The 17,368-nt window shown below is 42.4% G+C and overlaps 1 protein-coding gene across 3 annotated transcripts in view; it reads left to right on the forward strand.

Moving 5' to 3' along the window:
• PGM1 (phosphoglucomutase 1) overlaps positions 1-17,368 on the forward strand; it is a 58,124-nt gene that overhangs the window by 30,369 nt on the left and 10,387 nt on the right. For all 3 annotated transcript variants that reach the window (XM_067726398.1, XM_067726396.1, XM_067726397.1), the window contains 4 exons: positions 1,170-1,295; positions 3,640-3,830; positions 5,107-5,261; positions 7,736-7,851. In XM_067726398.1, the coding sequence (XP_067582499.1) occupies positions 1,170-1,295; positions 3,640-3,830; positions 5,107-5,261; positions 7,736-7,851 (588 nt within the window). The remainder of the gene's footprint in view (positions 1-1,169; positions 1,296-3,639; positions 3,831-5,106; positions 5,262-7,735; positions 7,852-17,368) is intronic.

Below are 17,368 nucleotides of genomic sequence, written 5' to 3' on the forward strand. Positions count from 1 at the left end.
GCTTTGATTTCCTTTTCAGTAAAATCAACTTAGACCATTTTGGGGGCTACATTGAAACTCCCTGTGTAGCAGCTGTGGTAAACATTTTGTTGTTGAATGCCAAGTTTTGACAATAATTGATGGAATAAATGTTTATAAAATTATTCATATTAATAAACGAGGATGAGATGGGTTAGCAATGTGACTTGCAATTCAACTTTGCTCTAACATGTATTCTTTCCTCTGGGCTGCAAGTTTATGGGAGGCATTTTTTTGTTTGAACCTACCCATAAGGAGCTGACAGTTGCATCCCAACAAAGAGGTAGGGGTGCTTTGGTACATTCTGAAGACATTCTTAGGGTTTAGAAAACACCAGTAGAGAATTTCTTAAACACTTCATGTTTTGAAAATGTTCAGACCCGTGAAAATTCAACAAGAACAATACTTAGTTCTTACATTTGTTTTACTCCTTTAGCAGTGCATGTGAAAAGTGATTCATTAAAAATTATTTTCTCTGGGGCTTCCCTGGTGGCGCAGTGGTTGAGAGTCCGCCTGCCGGTGCAGGGGACACGGGTTCGTGCCCCGGTCCGGGAGGATCCCACATGCCGCGGAACGGCTGGGCCCGTGAGCCATGGCTGCTGAGCCTGCGCGTCCGGAGCCTGTGCTCCGCAACGGGAGAGGCCACAACAGTGAGAGGCCTGCGTACCGCAAAAAAAAAAATAAAAAAAATTTATTTTCTCTGCTTTTTACTAATATGTCTTGATGGCAAGGGGCCTGGAAAAAGTAAAATAAAGTAAGGTGTTACATTTTCTGTTATTTTTTGACACCAAAATACACTTCTCATGGAGACTGATAGGGAATCAACGTGGCAGCAGAACAGAGTTTAGCATCAGGCAAAACTCTGTCAAAATTCCCCTCTGTGCCCCATCCCAGGTGTGTGGGCAAGTTACTTAAATCTTTCAGAACTTGAACTTGCTCATCTATAAAATAGAACTGATAACATTTACCTCTCAGGAAATTTGTTAGCATCGAATAAGAGATCATGTAACGCGGCCCTGGCACATTGGAGCTGCTCCGTAAATGTCCTTTTAAAATAGCAATTGCACGTTTACAGCAATATGAGCATTTCAGAGGAGAATGTTTCTAAATGTATTTAGTTCCTCCATCTTTAATGTTGCTTGTTCTCACAGTGGAAATTGTGGATTCGGTGGAAGCTTATGCTACGATGCTGAGAAGCATCTTTGATTTCAATGCACTGAAAGAACTGCTTTCTGGTCCAAACCGACTAAAGATCCGTATAGACGCCATGCATGGAGGTATGGAGCCATTTGTTTTCTGTTCCCTTCCCTCAAAGACATGAAGCAGCTCTCGACTTTGTGTATTATGATGCTTTAATAAACCTTTTCTTAAGACTCTCTCTGTTGGACGGTTTTTAAACAGTTACGTTGCAGAAATTTCAGAGTAATACTCACGCAGATAAAAATCTAATTGTATGCAGGAAAGATTCCTAATGGTAAGGTAGTGTGAAGGTCAGCGTTTCCACATTAAGCATCAGGTTTTGAGTAACAGGCAACTATTTTTGTGTACTCTCCCTCCCCCTCAGAAGATGCCTTACATTCTTCTTAAATGCCCCCATCTATTTCCGAGCTGGCCTGTGGTTTGCTAGATACGATAAACGTGCTTCTGACCCCACACCCCACTTGCCTGCTCCCACATAAGCCTTTACTTAGAAGATGACCAGAGCAGGCTGAGGATTAAATTCAGGAAAAACAGGATGTATGTCTCTCCCTCTTTTTCCTCTGTGGGTTGTGTGGCCAGGTCAGTAGAGAGAGCAGCTGTCACCGAACCAGAACCATGAGGTTCTCTTGCATGTAGGGAATTCCTGAGCCCTTGAGTTTATTTGTTTTGTAATAATTTACAATTTTAGACTCTTTGAGTCACAGGGATTTTCCCTGGCGTTGGAATCCATCTGCCTTCCTGGTTGTGGAAGACTTTCTGCCTGTGCTTGAACCCTTTCCATGATGCTGTCAGGGCCTTCTGTTACACTGCAAAACCACAGTTAGAAAACTTCTCCTGGTGGGCTGAAATCTTCTGTCTCTGGAGCTTCTCCCATTGGGTCCTAACTTGCCTCTGGAGTCCCACAGAATGAGTCTCCTTCTTGATTCAGACAAAGGCTATTCTGACTTTTCAAAGCATTCAACAGACATGTATTGAGTAGCTACTACATGTATGCTTGGGGGTAGGCAGGGGTTCAGTAGAGACTCTCTTCAAAGAGCTCTGCGATGCTTGGAGAGATGAGGTAGGTAAGAAACCAACCATTGCCAGGCCAGCAAAATGAGGGTTAGGTAGAATTTCAAGTATTCTCCTTGGGGCGTGGAAGAAGGCATAATTTGACCAAAGGTATCAAGAAAGGTTTCCTGGAAAAAGTGGCAACCAACTCATCTTTTATGAAAGAAAGACGTAGGGTGGTGGAGAGTCAAGTGATGGTCATTCCCAGCTGAGGCAGTTGGCTGTAGCAAATGCATGAAAGCTTAAAGATAGAAGTCACGTTAGGGGAATGAGCAGAAGCCTGGGCTGGCTTGAGAACGGAGCCTGTGATGAGGTATTTGCTAGTCGCTGCTGGTCACGAAGCTGACCTCTTTCTCCAGGCCTTTAAGTTGTTCCTCGAAAGCCTCAGTTGCTATACGCCTCACAGCCCTGGCTGCCTCGGCCTCATTCTGTGGTGTGTCAGTAGCCTCCTTAACGGGAGGCTCCTAATGGGAGACACGTATTCTATACTGTTCTGACCTCTGTCGCATATATTGGTGTCGGTACCTTCCTTGGTGAAAAAACATTCTCAGCATTTTAGAGATGAACATTCTTGATCGTTACACTAAGTATCACTGTAAAGTATGTGACTGGTTTTTCCTGTTGTTCATTGTTACTGTTTTTTGTTTGTTTGTCTGTATTCTTTTGATCAGTTTTTCGGATAGCTTGATAGAGGAGAAGGATTAGGGCTCTGAATCCTAGCTCCCACTCCTACTATCTGTGTAAGTCTGGGCAAATAGCTTCCTCTCAGAACCTCAGTTTTCTTATCTATAAATTGGAGGAAATAATCGTAATACAAAATTTATAAAATGTGTGCTGGTACTGTTCTCAGTGCCTCATATCTATTAACTCATTTAATTCTCACATCAACTATTATTATCCTCACTTTGCAGGTGGGGTAGACGGAGGCACAGCAAAGAGATTACATAGCTTTCCCCAAATGGCACAGCCAATAATTGGCAGAGCTGAGATTTGAACCCAGACACTCTGATTCCAGAGTCCAGGTTCTTAAGCACTATGCTGTACCAGCTCATGGGCCTTTTTTGAAGGACTGAGTGAGAAAACAGTTGAGACGCACCTGGCACAGGTGTGTAGCAGGGCCTTCATAATGGTTCGCTCCCTTCCCTTCCCCCACTCTTTCCTTCAACAAATGGCCTCACCCTTTCCAACCTAACCTCTCAATATTCCTGTTTGTAGAACTTTCTACTCCAGACTTATCTCCCCACAAGCCCTTGAATACAGTTTGCATGTTCTCTTTGCCATTCTCCCTAGAACACCTCCACCTTATGTAGTAAGTCCTCACCTCCTGTAGTAAGTTTTATTTTCTGGTTCTTTATTTCACGCTCTGCATAGTTGTGGGACCGTATGTGAAGAAGATCCTCTGTGAAGAGCTCGGAGCCCCCGCAAACTCAGCAGTTAACTGTGTTCCCCTGGAGGACTTTGGAGGCCACCACCCTGACCCCAACCTCACCTATGCCGCTGACCTGGTGGAGACTATGAAGACAGGAGAGCATGATTTTGGGGCTGCCTTTGATGGAGATGGGGTGGGTACGAGTGTTTTTAAGTGAACTCTGATGCAGGGCAGGCCTGATCCTAAAGACGGGGGAAAAAGCAGACTGCTTCTACCAGGCCCTGTGGGCCTAGGAGTGCCAGTCAACCTCCTTCATTGCACCTGGAGTCAGGGCTCAGTTATTAGAAGACCCTCTTGAACAGAATGAGTCCTTGAAATGGAACCCATGTGTTTAATGTCTGCTAAGAGGGGCAGGGTAATTGGGGCCTGGTTATGATGTCATGACTGGTGCTTCATGAACTAGTTGGGTTCTAGGTACCTGTCCTGAGGTAGGTTTTTGCTCTAAACGAGCAGCTAGCTACTTAATCTCTGGCAAGGGTCTTGGCCTTATAATATACTCACCCGTTCATTCACATTAGCTGAAAGATGAAACTATAATGAGAGAATTAGCATTTTATTCTTTAGCTACAATTAATATTTTAAATGAACACGCACTTTTATTTACATTGGTGAGTACATGACAGACGAGGAGGGAAACTGTCTTAGGTTTGTATACTTGATATCTCAGAGATAGTAAACACTACACATATTTACTTAGTCGAAAATATATTTTGGTGGTTGCTATTATTCTTTAACATCATCTAGAATTCCTTGTTTCCTAAAAATAGATATTCCCATATCAAAATTTGGAGAAATTAGAAGGGTCCCTAGCAGACATCATTTGCAATGCATCTTTCTGTGGCAGTGCATGATGGGAGTTTCTCCCTCCATAATCTCAGTTACTTGAGTACTTCCGGTATGTCAGGCACCAGGAGAGCAGTGAGGTGGCAGCATGTTCTGTTGGGTCCTGCACCACATGGAGGGCCCAAGATTTAGAAGCCTTTCCTTGAGGGGATCTGCTTTGTTCCTTGAAGGATGCCTGGTAGACCTACCAGACTCTAAAGAGCCCATATTTCCTCTCATTGTGATCTCTCCTCTCTTTTGGGAGAGAAGAGAGGTGATTAGTTCCAGAGTTTGGAAAAGGTCGGGGAGGTTACAGTCAGCTGGCCTCTCGAGGGAGAACAGAGGATTCGGCCCAGAAGGAGTTTGTGCCTGCACTTTAATTTAAAACAGTTTTAGCTCTTCGGCACGGAGGTGCCACTGGCCCAGTGGTACTGTACAGATCCATTAGGAATAAAATCCAGTGTTTAGAAGCCAGTATGAATAAATGTATCATAGTTTTAAATTTTATAAAACCTCCATGTAAGATAGTTTGGTTTCTTCAGCACTTTGATTAAAAGATCTTCCTTTGAATTCCCCTTCTCCCAAAGGATCGAAACATGATTCTGGGCAAGCATGGGTTCTTTGTGAACCCTTCAGACTCTGTGGCTGTCATTGCTGCCAACATCTTCAGCATTCCGTATTTCCAGCAAACCGGGGTCCGCGGCTTTGCACGCAGCATGCCCACCAGTGGTGCCCTGGACCGGTACGTCTCTCCATTCCCTTGGCTCCCGCCAGGCCCTTCACAATGCTGGGAACATCCTTCTTCCCTTTTCAGCTAGGGCATCTGATGCATAGTATGTGCTATGGAAGTGTTTATTTTATGAAGGAGTGGATGAACTTTTTTCTGATTGGTTGTCTCCCCTCTGTGCTCCCTTAGCACCCTGCATTTCTTCCATCCTGGCACTTACCACACTGTGTCCTGATAGCCTGTTTACTTGACTATCTGCCCTGTAAGACTAGAAACTTCTACAGAGAAAAGAATGTCTTATTCACTGTCCTAAACTCTTCCTGATCATGGTGTGCCTCACACACACACACACACACACACACACACACACACACACACACACATCATTTTTAAAAATGAATGATTGAATGTTAATGAATAAATGAATGGATAGCACTTTGTTGTAGTCAAGACATCATTCTAGAGACTCACTTTCCCTTAGCAGTGTACACAGAGTTTGGATGAAAGAGCAGTTGGATGTAAGATCAGTGTTTCAGCAGAACTTTCAAAAAACATCCCTCATCCAGCCCCCATCAGATGCCCATACACACACAAGCATAGTAAATGTTCATTTGTCCAAAATCTGAGTAAACGTAAAGCTAGAATAGTTAAAAAAAAGTGCATTCAGTTTTTGAGAAAGGCGGTACCAGTGACAGTAAACAGTTGATATCTCTGACTTGCTTATTTATTGATTGATTGTATTTCATCTCACTTGCAAAGGCTTTAGGGTAGCTTACGGGATCACATCTAAAACATCTGAAAAATATAAGTTATAAATGAGGACCAACCAGGGAGAGTATTAACTAGACCATGTTAGGTGTCCAATAAATGTTTCCTGAATGAATAGATAAAGAACAAGTGAATGAATAAAAGGTCGAGGCCAGGGAGGAAAGCAGAATGTATGTATCTAGGCGCTTACAATCATAATTAATATTAATTGAACATTACCTTATGCTAGACACTAGATATGTTTTAAGTCATTTAATTCTCAGACCGACCCCATGAAGTAAATGCTATATTTAACTCCTCTTTACAGGTGGGAAAACAAAAGAACAAAGAAATTAACTAATTTGCCCAAGGTCACCCAGCTAGTCAATGATGGAGCAGAATTTGAACCCAGAACCTTTGCTCCCAACCACTGAGCTATACAGTAGTTTTCTATTTCATGTGTGTGTGTGTGTGTGTGTGTGTGTGTGTGTGTGTGTTATAGAACTAGTGCTGACTTCAGCTAACAAAGTAGTGGCTAATATTCATACAGTAGTTTGTAGTTGACACAGCGCCTTTTTACATTCACCATCTCAATTGATCCTCATAGCAGTCCTTATTTTAAAGAGGAGGAAACCAAAAGAGTAGTTAGCAGTCTTGCCCGGGACCCCACAGCTACATCAGAGCTAGAATTAGAACCTGGTACTTCTGCCTTCACATCCTCCATCCGAAGTCGTGAGCTGGTGTGTGGCCACGCTCTTGTACATTAGACTGGTCAGGTCCTGAAATACCTTCTGTGTAATCCAAAACAGTTTAATTCCAAGTTCTGAAAAAATTGATAATCCACATATAGAATCACAATGGAAAATACCTCATTACCCAGAAAAAAGTTCATTGTACTTTCACAGGTTTCAAAATCGTAGATCTAATTTTCCTCAAATATTAGAATTGAAATATGATATTGTGTTGCTAGTGATAAGACAAGCATTTTGGAAAGCAAATCTCACTAAAAGAGTAAATGAATTGTAGGTAACTTTTCCTGTTCAAGGGCAAGGGTTTAAAAAAACAGTCACTCAAAGGTTTCAAATAGGCTAAGGATAATATAGGGAGAGGTAAAAGAGATATTGGGGGGGACAGGGGACCATGCATCAGTGTGGGTGCAGCTGGTGCACACGGGAGACTGCACTGGGCACTGTCCTTGGGGGGCCTTCCAGGGAAATGAAAGGAGCACTGACTGGGCAGCTGGATAGCAGGCATTGGTCATCCTGGCCGTGTGACCTCGGGCTGATCACATAACATTCTGGGTCCTGTTTCCTTCTCAGTAAAATACTGACCTCCCAGACCCAATATTCTATGTCTCTATGACTATAGGTGCATCAAAACATCACTCTTTTATTCACTATGGAATGGTTATAAATATTGTCTGTATCCAAAACATGTGGGTTTAAATGGCCCCCCAAACAGCCTTGCCCATTTTGCCACTGTCGCTTCTTCTAAAATGTTAAACTCAGTGACCTGAATTAATTCTTTCTTCGTCCCCTTTTCCCCCCTCCGCTGACTCCACATATAATAGCACATTGTGTGCAAGTTTTCTCATATGATTTTTCACCAATCTTAGAATTATGTGTACCTCTGAGGAATACTAAACGGGACCCTTGATACAATAATGGTTGCTGTTTTCCATCCCTCACATGGCTATGCTAGCAGTCCTGCTGTGATGTAACTTTGATTTCATGCCTTTGAAGGGTGGCTAATGCTACAAAGATCACTTTGTATGAAACCCCAACTGGCTGGAAGTTTTTTGGGAATCTGATGGATGCAAGCAGACTGTCCCTTTGTGGGGAGGAGAGCTTCGGGACCGGTAAGTGTGCAGTCCTGAGCCACCGATTTCTTTCCTGTAAATGCTATTTGCAGTGAAAGAAAGCTTAGACTGCTAAAGGCAGCACTGAAATAGCAACGGTAGCTGATGTGTCCTAAATCAAGATACAGCTTATTTATAACAACCCTGATGGAGTGTACACATTTGAAAAGCAATGAGCACGTTCTGCCAGGGAGGGCTAATTTTACTTTCAGAGGATCACATCTACTGAGGCAGGAAGTTTGATCCTTGAGTCTGTGGGGATTAAACAGTGATAAACACATTTTTCTTCCCTCGGTGGTCAAGGAAACCTTTATAAATGTTTTCATTTCTAAGAAGAAATATGGTGGAGTGACTCAGTTTCTTGTTTTTATTTAAGAGAAGGTTTCACCACAGCAGTACATCTTCCTCTTTAATAGGCACACATTTTCCTTAGCAACAGGTTGTGATTTATTAAGGTTAAGTGGAGGGAGACCATTAGGGTGGAACTAAGTTGCTAGGTGATCAAGAAGTTGACGACAAGGATCTATATGTAAATTGTGGTATGATGAAAGAGTAGAACATGGTACGCTTTGGGAGATGTCCCAAGACCCCTAGATCCCACTTTCTATGCTCTCTCTCCTCTTCTATGTCTGTCCAATAACGACCTGAATTCCCACCTCCATGACTTTCCTGTAACCCATCCTACATCAGTCTCTTTCTTTTCTAAACATTCATTCAGGCGTGTGGCCCTTTCCCTCGTGTTGTCTCCAGCAGCCAGGTTACAAGGTACTTCAGTGGCCCTATTTCCTCTCCTCCTATTTCCTCTACCCAATATTTTGAAGTAAAAGGACCCGTCTTCTGGGTCCTTCAGTACTATTCTTCCATCCTTTAGCAAAGAAAAGGTCAAAATCTAGCATTCTATCAGCCTTGCCATTAAGTTGCAAGTCATGCTAGTTAAACAGAATAGAATGCTGATTTCTTTTCCTACAAGTCCTAGGGCGTGGTGGGTAGAATGAGCTGGTAAATTTGAGACACCCATTGACAAAACTCTAAGCAGTTTAATATCCTTGAGGGAGTGGCAGTACTTCTTGGTAATGAATTGGCTTGATGGAATCGGAGAGTATTAAGAAAGATGGATGAGTCTGGGGGGTTGAACAATGTCTACAAAAAAGGCTACATGGTTTCCCAAGGTTCTAGGTCTTTGGTAAGAGGTAACAAGTCTACTGCTTAGTCCTTTCCTACCTCATAAAGTATGGATGGTGCCATGTTACTCCATGGGATACTAGATGAATACCCAATGGACCTATGAGGTGGTCTTCTCCCATGAAATCTCCTCAGTGTTATCCAGTGCAGACTTGGTGTCAATAATTCTTCCCTATGGATGAAGCTGTCTTTGAAGGCAGGCACCGTGTCTAAACCTTTGGTTTCCTGACCCCATGTACCTATTTCAGTACTGAGCCTAGCGAAAAGAGAAAAGTCTAGAACAGGTCTTTCCAGGGTGTTTGGATGTGTGGAAAGATACTAGTTCCATGAAAGAGTTCTGAGTTCAATACAGATTGGGAAACATGGAATATACCTTTCTGTCTTGGATATTCATGATGATGTTATCATTTGAAGATTCCAAAACATTCTGCTATAAGGAATCCTGTTTGTACAGTTTTACCTAAGCATAGTTAACTGCGATATCTCTTTTTTGTGGTATATCTAGTAACGTATTGCCCCACAGACCCATGTGGGTAGCACTGGTCAAGGTGGGTCAGAGTCTTAGCTGCTCCTCCGTCGCATGATAGGCCTTCAAGATGCCAGAGGGCAGTTCTCTTCTCTGGCCACCCATCCCTAGTCCTCCAGTCATCCCCCACTTCACGTTGGTTATATACCCAGCATGAGTTTCTTGATGCTTCCCTGTTCACCAATGCCCTTTGAAGAAGATCGTGTCTAGAACTGAGCCCAAATCCTCCACGATTGACCTGACAAGTAAAGAGTAGATGGGATGACTATTTCTAGAAAACTGGACCCTGTAGTTTTCTTGATGTAACTTTCATTTATGTTAGCTTTTAGGACATTTCGTAATACTGTTTAGCCCATGTAATGTTGTAGATAATTAAACCCCCTTAAGCTTTTACTTAGGAACATTGGCCAAGAAAAGTCCCCATGTTACGTTTGTGGAACTGATTTCTTTGAATCCAAGTATTAGATTTTAAATTATTTCTTGTTAAAGCTTGTTCTTATTTGTTTACTTATTAACCCACTCATCAAATACTAAGTACCAACCATGGTTTTATCTGCCCTTTGATATCTTTTATATCAAAAGAGAGAATTCATCATAAGAACAATCCACAAACTCATTCTCTCTCTCTGAAAAAAAGACAATTGTTCTGCAATATTTCTGAGATAAGCATTTAAAAAACCAGGCTGCATAGCCATGGGTCTCCACTGCTAAGTGAGTGCAGCTGAACTTATTTAACTGAACTTCTGATCTCCTTATTTATAGAGGAGTTAATTTCCACCTACTATGCCCCTTGTTGGCAGATGCTTCCAGCGGTTCCTTTACAGAGCTTCTCTGTAAAGGAGAAGTGATTCTACAAGCTTTGAAATATTTAAATTCTGTAGCTTAATTGAGTACAGGGTCATTTATGTGTGTATTTTTCTAGGCAAGAGCAGAGGCAATTTCTCAGGAAAGCCTTCCTAACCTCCCAGAGTGGGTCCAATCCCCTTATTATTGGACTTCATGGCACCGCATACTTCTTCCTTGCACGTATTACAGCTGTAACTTCACAATTATTTATGATTACTTGAATAACGTCTGTTGGTTCCACTAGATTGTAAGCTCGATGAGGACAGGAGTCACATCTGTCTTGTTCTCCGTCATATCCCCAGAGCCTCCTATAAATCCCAGAATGGACCAGGTGCTCAGCAAACACTTGTTGAATGAATGGGAGAACACGCTCTTTACTTGGCATCATCCATTCAGACCAACAGAATCCTGCTGTTGGAAAGGAAAGAACTTTAAACGTTATCCGACATAATTTTCTGTGTGTTGCTGGAGTCATAAATAACCAGTCAGTGCTCTTCTGCTTAAACACCCACCTCCGTGGAGAATGCCCACCTCCGTGGAGAATGCCCACCTCACCTCTGGCTGCAGTCTGGGACTCTTGTGGGGACTCAGCATCGTTCCCTCTCCATAGTCCAGAGCTGAGGACCCAAGGTCTTTGTGAGACGAGATGACCTTTCATGAAAGAAAAGGAGAAGTTTACTGGCAAAGAGGTGCATAGGAGTCAGACTTCAGAACTGGCTCACCAAATAAAACAAACCACTAGCATTTAAAAGCACAAGCCATAATATGACTCTTACCAGGTATACGTTAGTCTGTTCCTGGTGGAGAAACAGCGACTGTCTAACATGACTACTGTAGCCACCAAGGCTATGATGCTTCCTCAGACATCAGCATTACAAATGCCAGGGATAAAGGTGTTTTTTTTTTTTGGCGGTACGCGGGCCTCTCACTGCTGCGGCCTCTCCCGTTGCAGAGCACAGACTCCTGACGCGCAGGCTCAGAGGCCATGGCTCACGGGCCCAGCCGCTCCGTGGCATGTGGGATCTTCCCGGACCAGGGCACGAACCTGTGTCCCCTGCATCGGCAGGCAGACCGCCAACCACTGCGCCACCAGGGAAGCCCGATAAAGGTGTTTTTGTTAGGGCACCAGAACTAGACAGGGTGAACCTGCTGTTTTTGGTTGATCTCATGGAGCAGTTATTTGCCCCCCTAACTGTGGATGCTGACGCACGTGTTCATGCACAAGGGTGGAGGGAAACCTTGAATTCTTGGGAAGCTGGGAAGGAAATAGAAAGTGAAGTCACTGATTAGAATAGAATGTCACTGCTTTTTAAACTCTTCCTTGGGAAAAGTGGGGGGTCCTGGGAAAGAGGGATAGGAAACCAGGTTGAGGATTAACTTGGTATCATGTGGAAATATGCCAGTAAATTCTGATCTGGTTGGGTCCAAAGGTTAGCAATATTTTTCCCCCATCCCATCTTGAAAAGGTCCTAGTGATGATATATTATATAGGAGTGATATCTTGAAGAAGTACAGCATTCATGCTTTGCAGATTTCTTTTAATTTTAATTTCTTATGAAAAGTCCTTCACATTTATACTTCTTTTCATCAACTCATTCCTCAAATGTTTATTGAGCTTTGACTGTAACCCAGATACTGAATTAGGTTCTGGGAACACAGTGTTAAGCATAACCTCCCTGTGGAGGACTCCGTGGAGGCCACATTTGGGGAAGGAAATCGGACCCCGGCTAGGCTCTTACAAGTGTAATAGAAAGTGATAGAAACTGAAGTACAGGATGCTCTGGGAACTGTATAGTCAGGGCGCCTAACCTGGTTCTGTGGTGTAGGGGATTAGACGTCCTATCTACTTCTCTGCCTGCCCTGATTTGCATACCTACTGAGTACATTTTCCTGTAGGTAAAGCCCCCGCAGGAAGGTTAGAGCATCCCATCTCTGGAAATTTCCCAGGCAGAACACCCCAGTAGAACTAGGCTGATACCCTAATTATAACTAACTCAGTTAAACTGTTACCTGCATGTCTGTCTCCCTCATCTGTACATCTGTGCTCGTCTGTGAGGGCAGGGAACGTATCTTATTCATCTTAGTATTTTCTCATATACTTGGAACATGGTAGGCACTGATTCAAATTTGTTGAGTATCAAATGGAGTTTGGGTTAAGACACGTTTCCTGCCTGTCAGGCGCTTACCAATTTCCTCCAAAGGAAACAAAGTTCCAGGGACAGTCATGAAGCAGTGCAGGATGAATTGATAAATGGAAAGTTTGGGGGTTGCTGAGGAGGAGCCCCCTTGAAGGCCGGCGTGGTCTGGAAAAGGCTTCCTGAGGAGCTTATCTGCCCTTTCACAGGGAAGTCATTTGTGCAGTGGAAGCCAAAGAGGATAGCACTGTGGACAGAGCAGGCCTGCTGGACCTCCCAGCCAGTCAGCTGAGGTCTGGGCATTCTCTGGGCAAGCCTGTATTGAGAGCTGACTGCACACCAGGCATGAGCTGGGGATACAATTCTTGGCGTAGGTTGGGGTAAGAGCAGACAGGGTGTGATAGAATAGGGGTAAGGACAGAGGGTAACAAGTAAGGCATCCTAGATAAGGAGGAAGTTGAAAGTAGTTGCAGGAGATGTTGGCCAGGCTAATAGGTATATGTGGGGTGGACATTTCCAGGCATGTTTAGGAGACTGAAGGAGAGATAGAGGTGGTCAGAGAAAGAGAGAGAGGCAGAGAGACAGAGGCGGACAGATGGATGCTAGGGTTTTCAGAGAACTCTGTGGAGCTCTTTTTCTGCTGCCGTGGTCCATCCACAGGCCTTGGCCTGGCAGAGGCAGGAGCCCGGGCACTCCTGAGATGCTCGTACTGGTAAATGAAACCTAATCCCCAAACTATTGGCTCTTGGCTCCCTGAACAAAGGTTGACATTTTTCTTGGCTGAGACCAGCGTGTGCCCTGACTGAGCAGTTTATACATGTCACAAGGTGCTGATTAAGTCAAAGTCAAGTGACAGGTGTTTGGAGATGCTGAAAGGGCAGAGTCCCCATAGGCTTAGTTGGTCCCTGACCTGGACTAAGTATGAAAAGACCTGAGGCAAAACTCCTGTCAGCTGGGATCAGTGGTGCTTGCTGATAGTTTTCCCTTTCTTACACTTCAGTGGGATTGGCTTTTTTTTTTTTAATTAAAAAAATGATACCAGTAATTCACATTCATAACTGGAAAAAATTAGATAAGGAAGAAGAGAAAAGCACTGTAATCACACTGCCCAGAAAAAAAGAACATATTGGGTTATATTCCATTTTCTTTCCCATTATGTAGAGTTAAGGGACGTTATTTTTTTATTTTATTTTATTTTTATTTTTTTATCAAGCACCATACCTTCTGAAATTTCTATTCTACCTAATTCAGATTTCTCTGATTCTATATTCTTTTTTTTTTTACATTTTATTGGAATATAATTGCTTTACAATGGTGTGCCAGTTTCTGCTTCACAACAGAGTGAATCAGTTATACATATACATATGTTCCCATATCTCTTCCCTCTTGCGTCTCCCTCCCCCCCCACCCCACCCCCATCCCACCCCTCTAGGTGGTCACAAAGCACCGAGCTGATCTCCCTGTGCTATGCGGCTGCTTCCCACTAGCTATCCATTCCACACTTGGTAGTGTATATATGTCCATGCCACCCTCCTGCCCTGTCACAGCTTACCCTTCCCCCTCCCCATATCCCCAAGTCCATTCCCCAGCAGGTCCGCGTCTCCATTCCGGTCCTACCCCCAGGTTCTTCATGACATTTTTTTCTTTTTTTTCTTAAATTCCATATATATGTGTTAGTATATGGTATTTGTCTTTCTCTTTCTGACTTACTTCACTCTGTATGACAGACTCTAGGTCCATCCACCTCATTACAAATAGCTCAATTTCGTTTCTTTTTATGGCTGAGTAATATTCCATTGTATATATGTGCCACATCTTCTTTATCCATTCATCTAATGATGGACACTTAGGTTGTTTCCATCTCTGGGCTATTGTAAATAGAGCTGCAATGAACATTTTGGTACATGACTCTTTTTGAATTATGGTTTTCTCAGGGTATATGCCCAGTAGTGGGATTGCTGGGTCATATGGTAGTTCTATTTGTAGTTTTTTTAAGAAACCTCCATACTGTTCTCCATAGTGGCTATACCAATTCACATTCCCACCAGCAGTGCAAGAGTGTTCCCTTTTCGCCACACCCTCTCCAGCATTTACTGTTTCTAGATTTTTTGATGATGGCCATTCTGACTGTTGTGAGATGATATCTCATTGTAGTTTTGATTTGCATTTCTCTAATGATTAATGATGTTGAGCATTCTTTCATGTGTTTGTTGGCAGTCTGTATATCTTCTTTGGAGAAATGTCTATTTAGGTCTTCTGCCCATTTTTGGATTGGGTTGTTTGTTTTTTTGTTATTGAGCTGCAAGGGACGTTATTTTTGAAAGCTTAATGAGGTAGTAGAAAATGTTAATTTTCCCTAAAAGTTTTTTTATTTTCCCTTATTAATAATGGTATCTTGCATTTATATTGTACTTAACAATTTATAAACTATTTCCACTCTCTATCGCAGAAAAGTCTTAAAATTGTGTGAGAAAGGGGGCATCATCCCCATTTTACAGTTGAAGAAACTGAGGCTTGGAAAAGTTAAGTAACTTGTCCAAATTCAAGCAGCTTATAAGTAAGTTTCAGATTCAGGTTTTCTGACTCTTAAGCATAAAACGTTTTCCATTGAACAACTGCCACAACTGCAAAAACAACAGTAGCTTGAGAAACACATACACACACCATTGCCTTTTTTCACGACTAACTTGTCATCATTCATTAGAACCCTAAAGAAAATGAAACTTACCCAGACTTCCTGAGTATTAGTCAGAGTTACCTAGAGTTTTGATACATCCAAGGTGATTAGTGAAATTAATGAGAATTTTCAAAGAGACTGGGGATTGTGTAAATGGAATAGAATATTTATTTATATTATCCAAGGCAGATGACTTCTTTATAATATTAGGTGTGTGATTTAGTTATCTCCAAGTAACTTGGTCAGAGTTGGGTGAGATTTTTAGATTTTATTGTCATTTCTACATAAAGGAAAAAGCCAGTTCATTACTTAGAATAGGAAAAGCACAAACGAACACTGCCCCCTATGCTTTCAGTCTAGCCACCTCCCTTCCGCCTCTCTGCACCCCACCCCCAAGAAAAAAGAAAAGAAAAAGGAAGGAAGGGCAGGAAAAAAAAACCAAACCTAGGGGTTCACAGATGAATAATTCCAAGCTGTACACTTCTGTCATGAATTCTCAGTATACTGGGGAAGCTGCTAGGATCTTACTGCTCAGGGTAAACTATTGCCAAAACATATCATTTGCAAAAGCTGTAGGAGCCAGAGAGCTAACTTTCTGTTCCTTGAAATAGCACTAAAGGCAAATAAAAGTCCATAGCTAATAAAATTAGGTTAACATTTCTTCAATTTGTTATATAAAGTGCTAAAAGTATTGCCTGATATTTCTAGTTTGTCAGCATCCAGGTTTTGAGAACTGCTGTTTCTAAAAGTAGTGTCTTACTGAAGAGGGACTCTTTTGGGGGAAAAAGTTGTATATTTTTATGAACCAAAAAGAGAAAGAGAAGATGTTGGAGTAGAATATTAATTGATTAATTCATTTATGAACTCCTTCACAATTAGTTATTTAATATATTCCATGTGCTATGCTAGCCACCAGACTAAGTTACAAAGATATAAGAGATGCCTCCAAGACATACATGGACAGTGGGGTAAAAGGCTCATAAATAGATGGCCGAGGCTCAAGGAGTATGGCGCCGCACCACATGTTTTGAGCAGTTGCTGTACGAGAAGAACAAGTAGCTCATCACTGTCCAGGGAAGCTGGGAGCTAGTCTCAGATAGGAGAGGATATTTGAACTGGGTCAAAAAGGATGAAGAGAGGAAGGAAACAAACTTACCTCATGCCTCATCGCCAGCATTGTGCTAGATACTCTCACAGTTGTAAGGAGAATAAGACCCAGTGGGAAGTCAAGAAGGACAGAGAGGTACATAAAAAAGTTCAAGGCATGATAACATGCAAAACATTATTGGAGGGATTGTATCGAGTCCTATTCAGAAATCAGAAAGTAAAGCTCAATATCGTCCGCTCTTTTTAGAATAAGGAAGTTAAAGGCAAAAAAATGAGAGTTCTGTTCCCCATCAGGCTCTTGGGAAAGGATCTCCATGCATATAAGCACATCCAAAGGAGCCAATTTGTTATTTTTGATAAAGAGTTTAGCAAGGACCTTAGCAGGAGACAGATGTGCCAGAGTTTATTTAACCAAACCCCTTTTGGTTAAAGAAAGATACCCTAGGATTGGAGGAGGATCCAGGAGGATCCACAAGTAGGTCCATTTTTAAGCCTTTCATACTTTTTGCCAAATTGCTCTCTGGAAGGACTGTACCCCTCCCAGCAGCAGCATGTTGGAATCCCATTTCCCTTATGCCTCCCCTGATGCTAGGTGTTCGCATTTTTAAATCTATGGCCATTTGTCAAACAAGCAGCAGTTTCTTATTGTGATTTTAACTTTAATTTGTCTTCTTAAAAATACAGCTTTTTATTATGTAAATTGGGTACCTATATTTATTCTTCGATGAATTGCCTATTTATATCCTTGGCCTGTTTTTCTATCAAGATTTTACTTTTTTCTTATTAATATATAAGAACTTTTTCTATATTGAGTGTTTTAAATATCTACTGTATATTGCAAATGTGTATTTTTTTTTTTTAAGTTTACCAATGGTCTTTTAATTTTTTTTTTTTTTTTTTTTTTTTTTTTTTGTGGTACGCGGGTGTCTCACTGCTGTGGCCTCTCCCGTTGCGGAGCACAGGCTCCGGACGCGCAGGCCCAGCGGCCACGGCTCACGGGCGCAGCCGCTCCGTGGCACGCGGGATGCCCCCGGACCGGGGCAT

Source organism: Pseudorca crassidens, chromosome 2, assembly GCF_039906515.1.
Source record: "Pseudorca crassidens isolate mPseCra1 chromosome 2, mPseCra1.hap1, whole genome shotgun sequence".
NCBI classification, from domain to species: Eukaryota; Metazoa; Chordata; class Mammalia; order Artiodactyla; family Delphinidae; genus Pseudorca; species Pseudorca crassidens.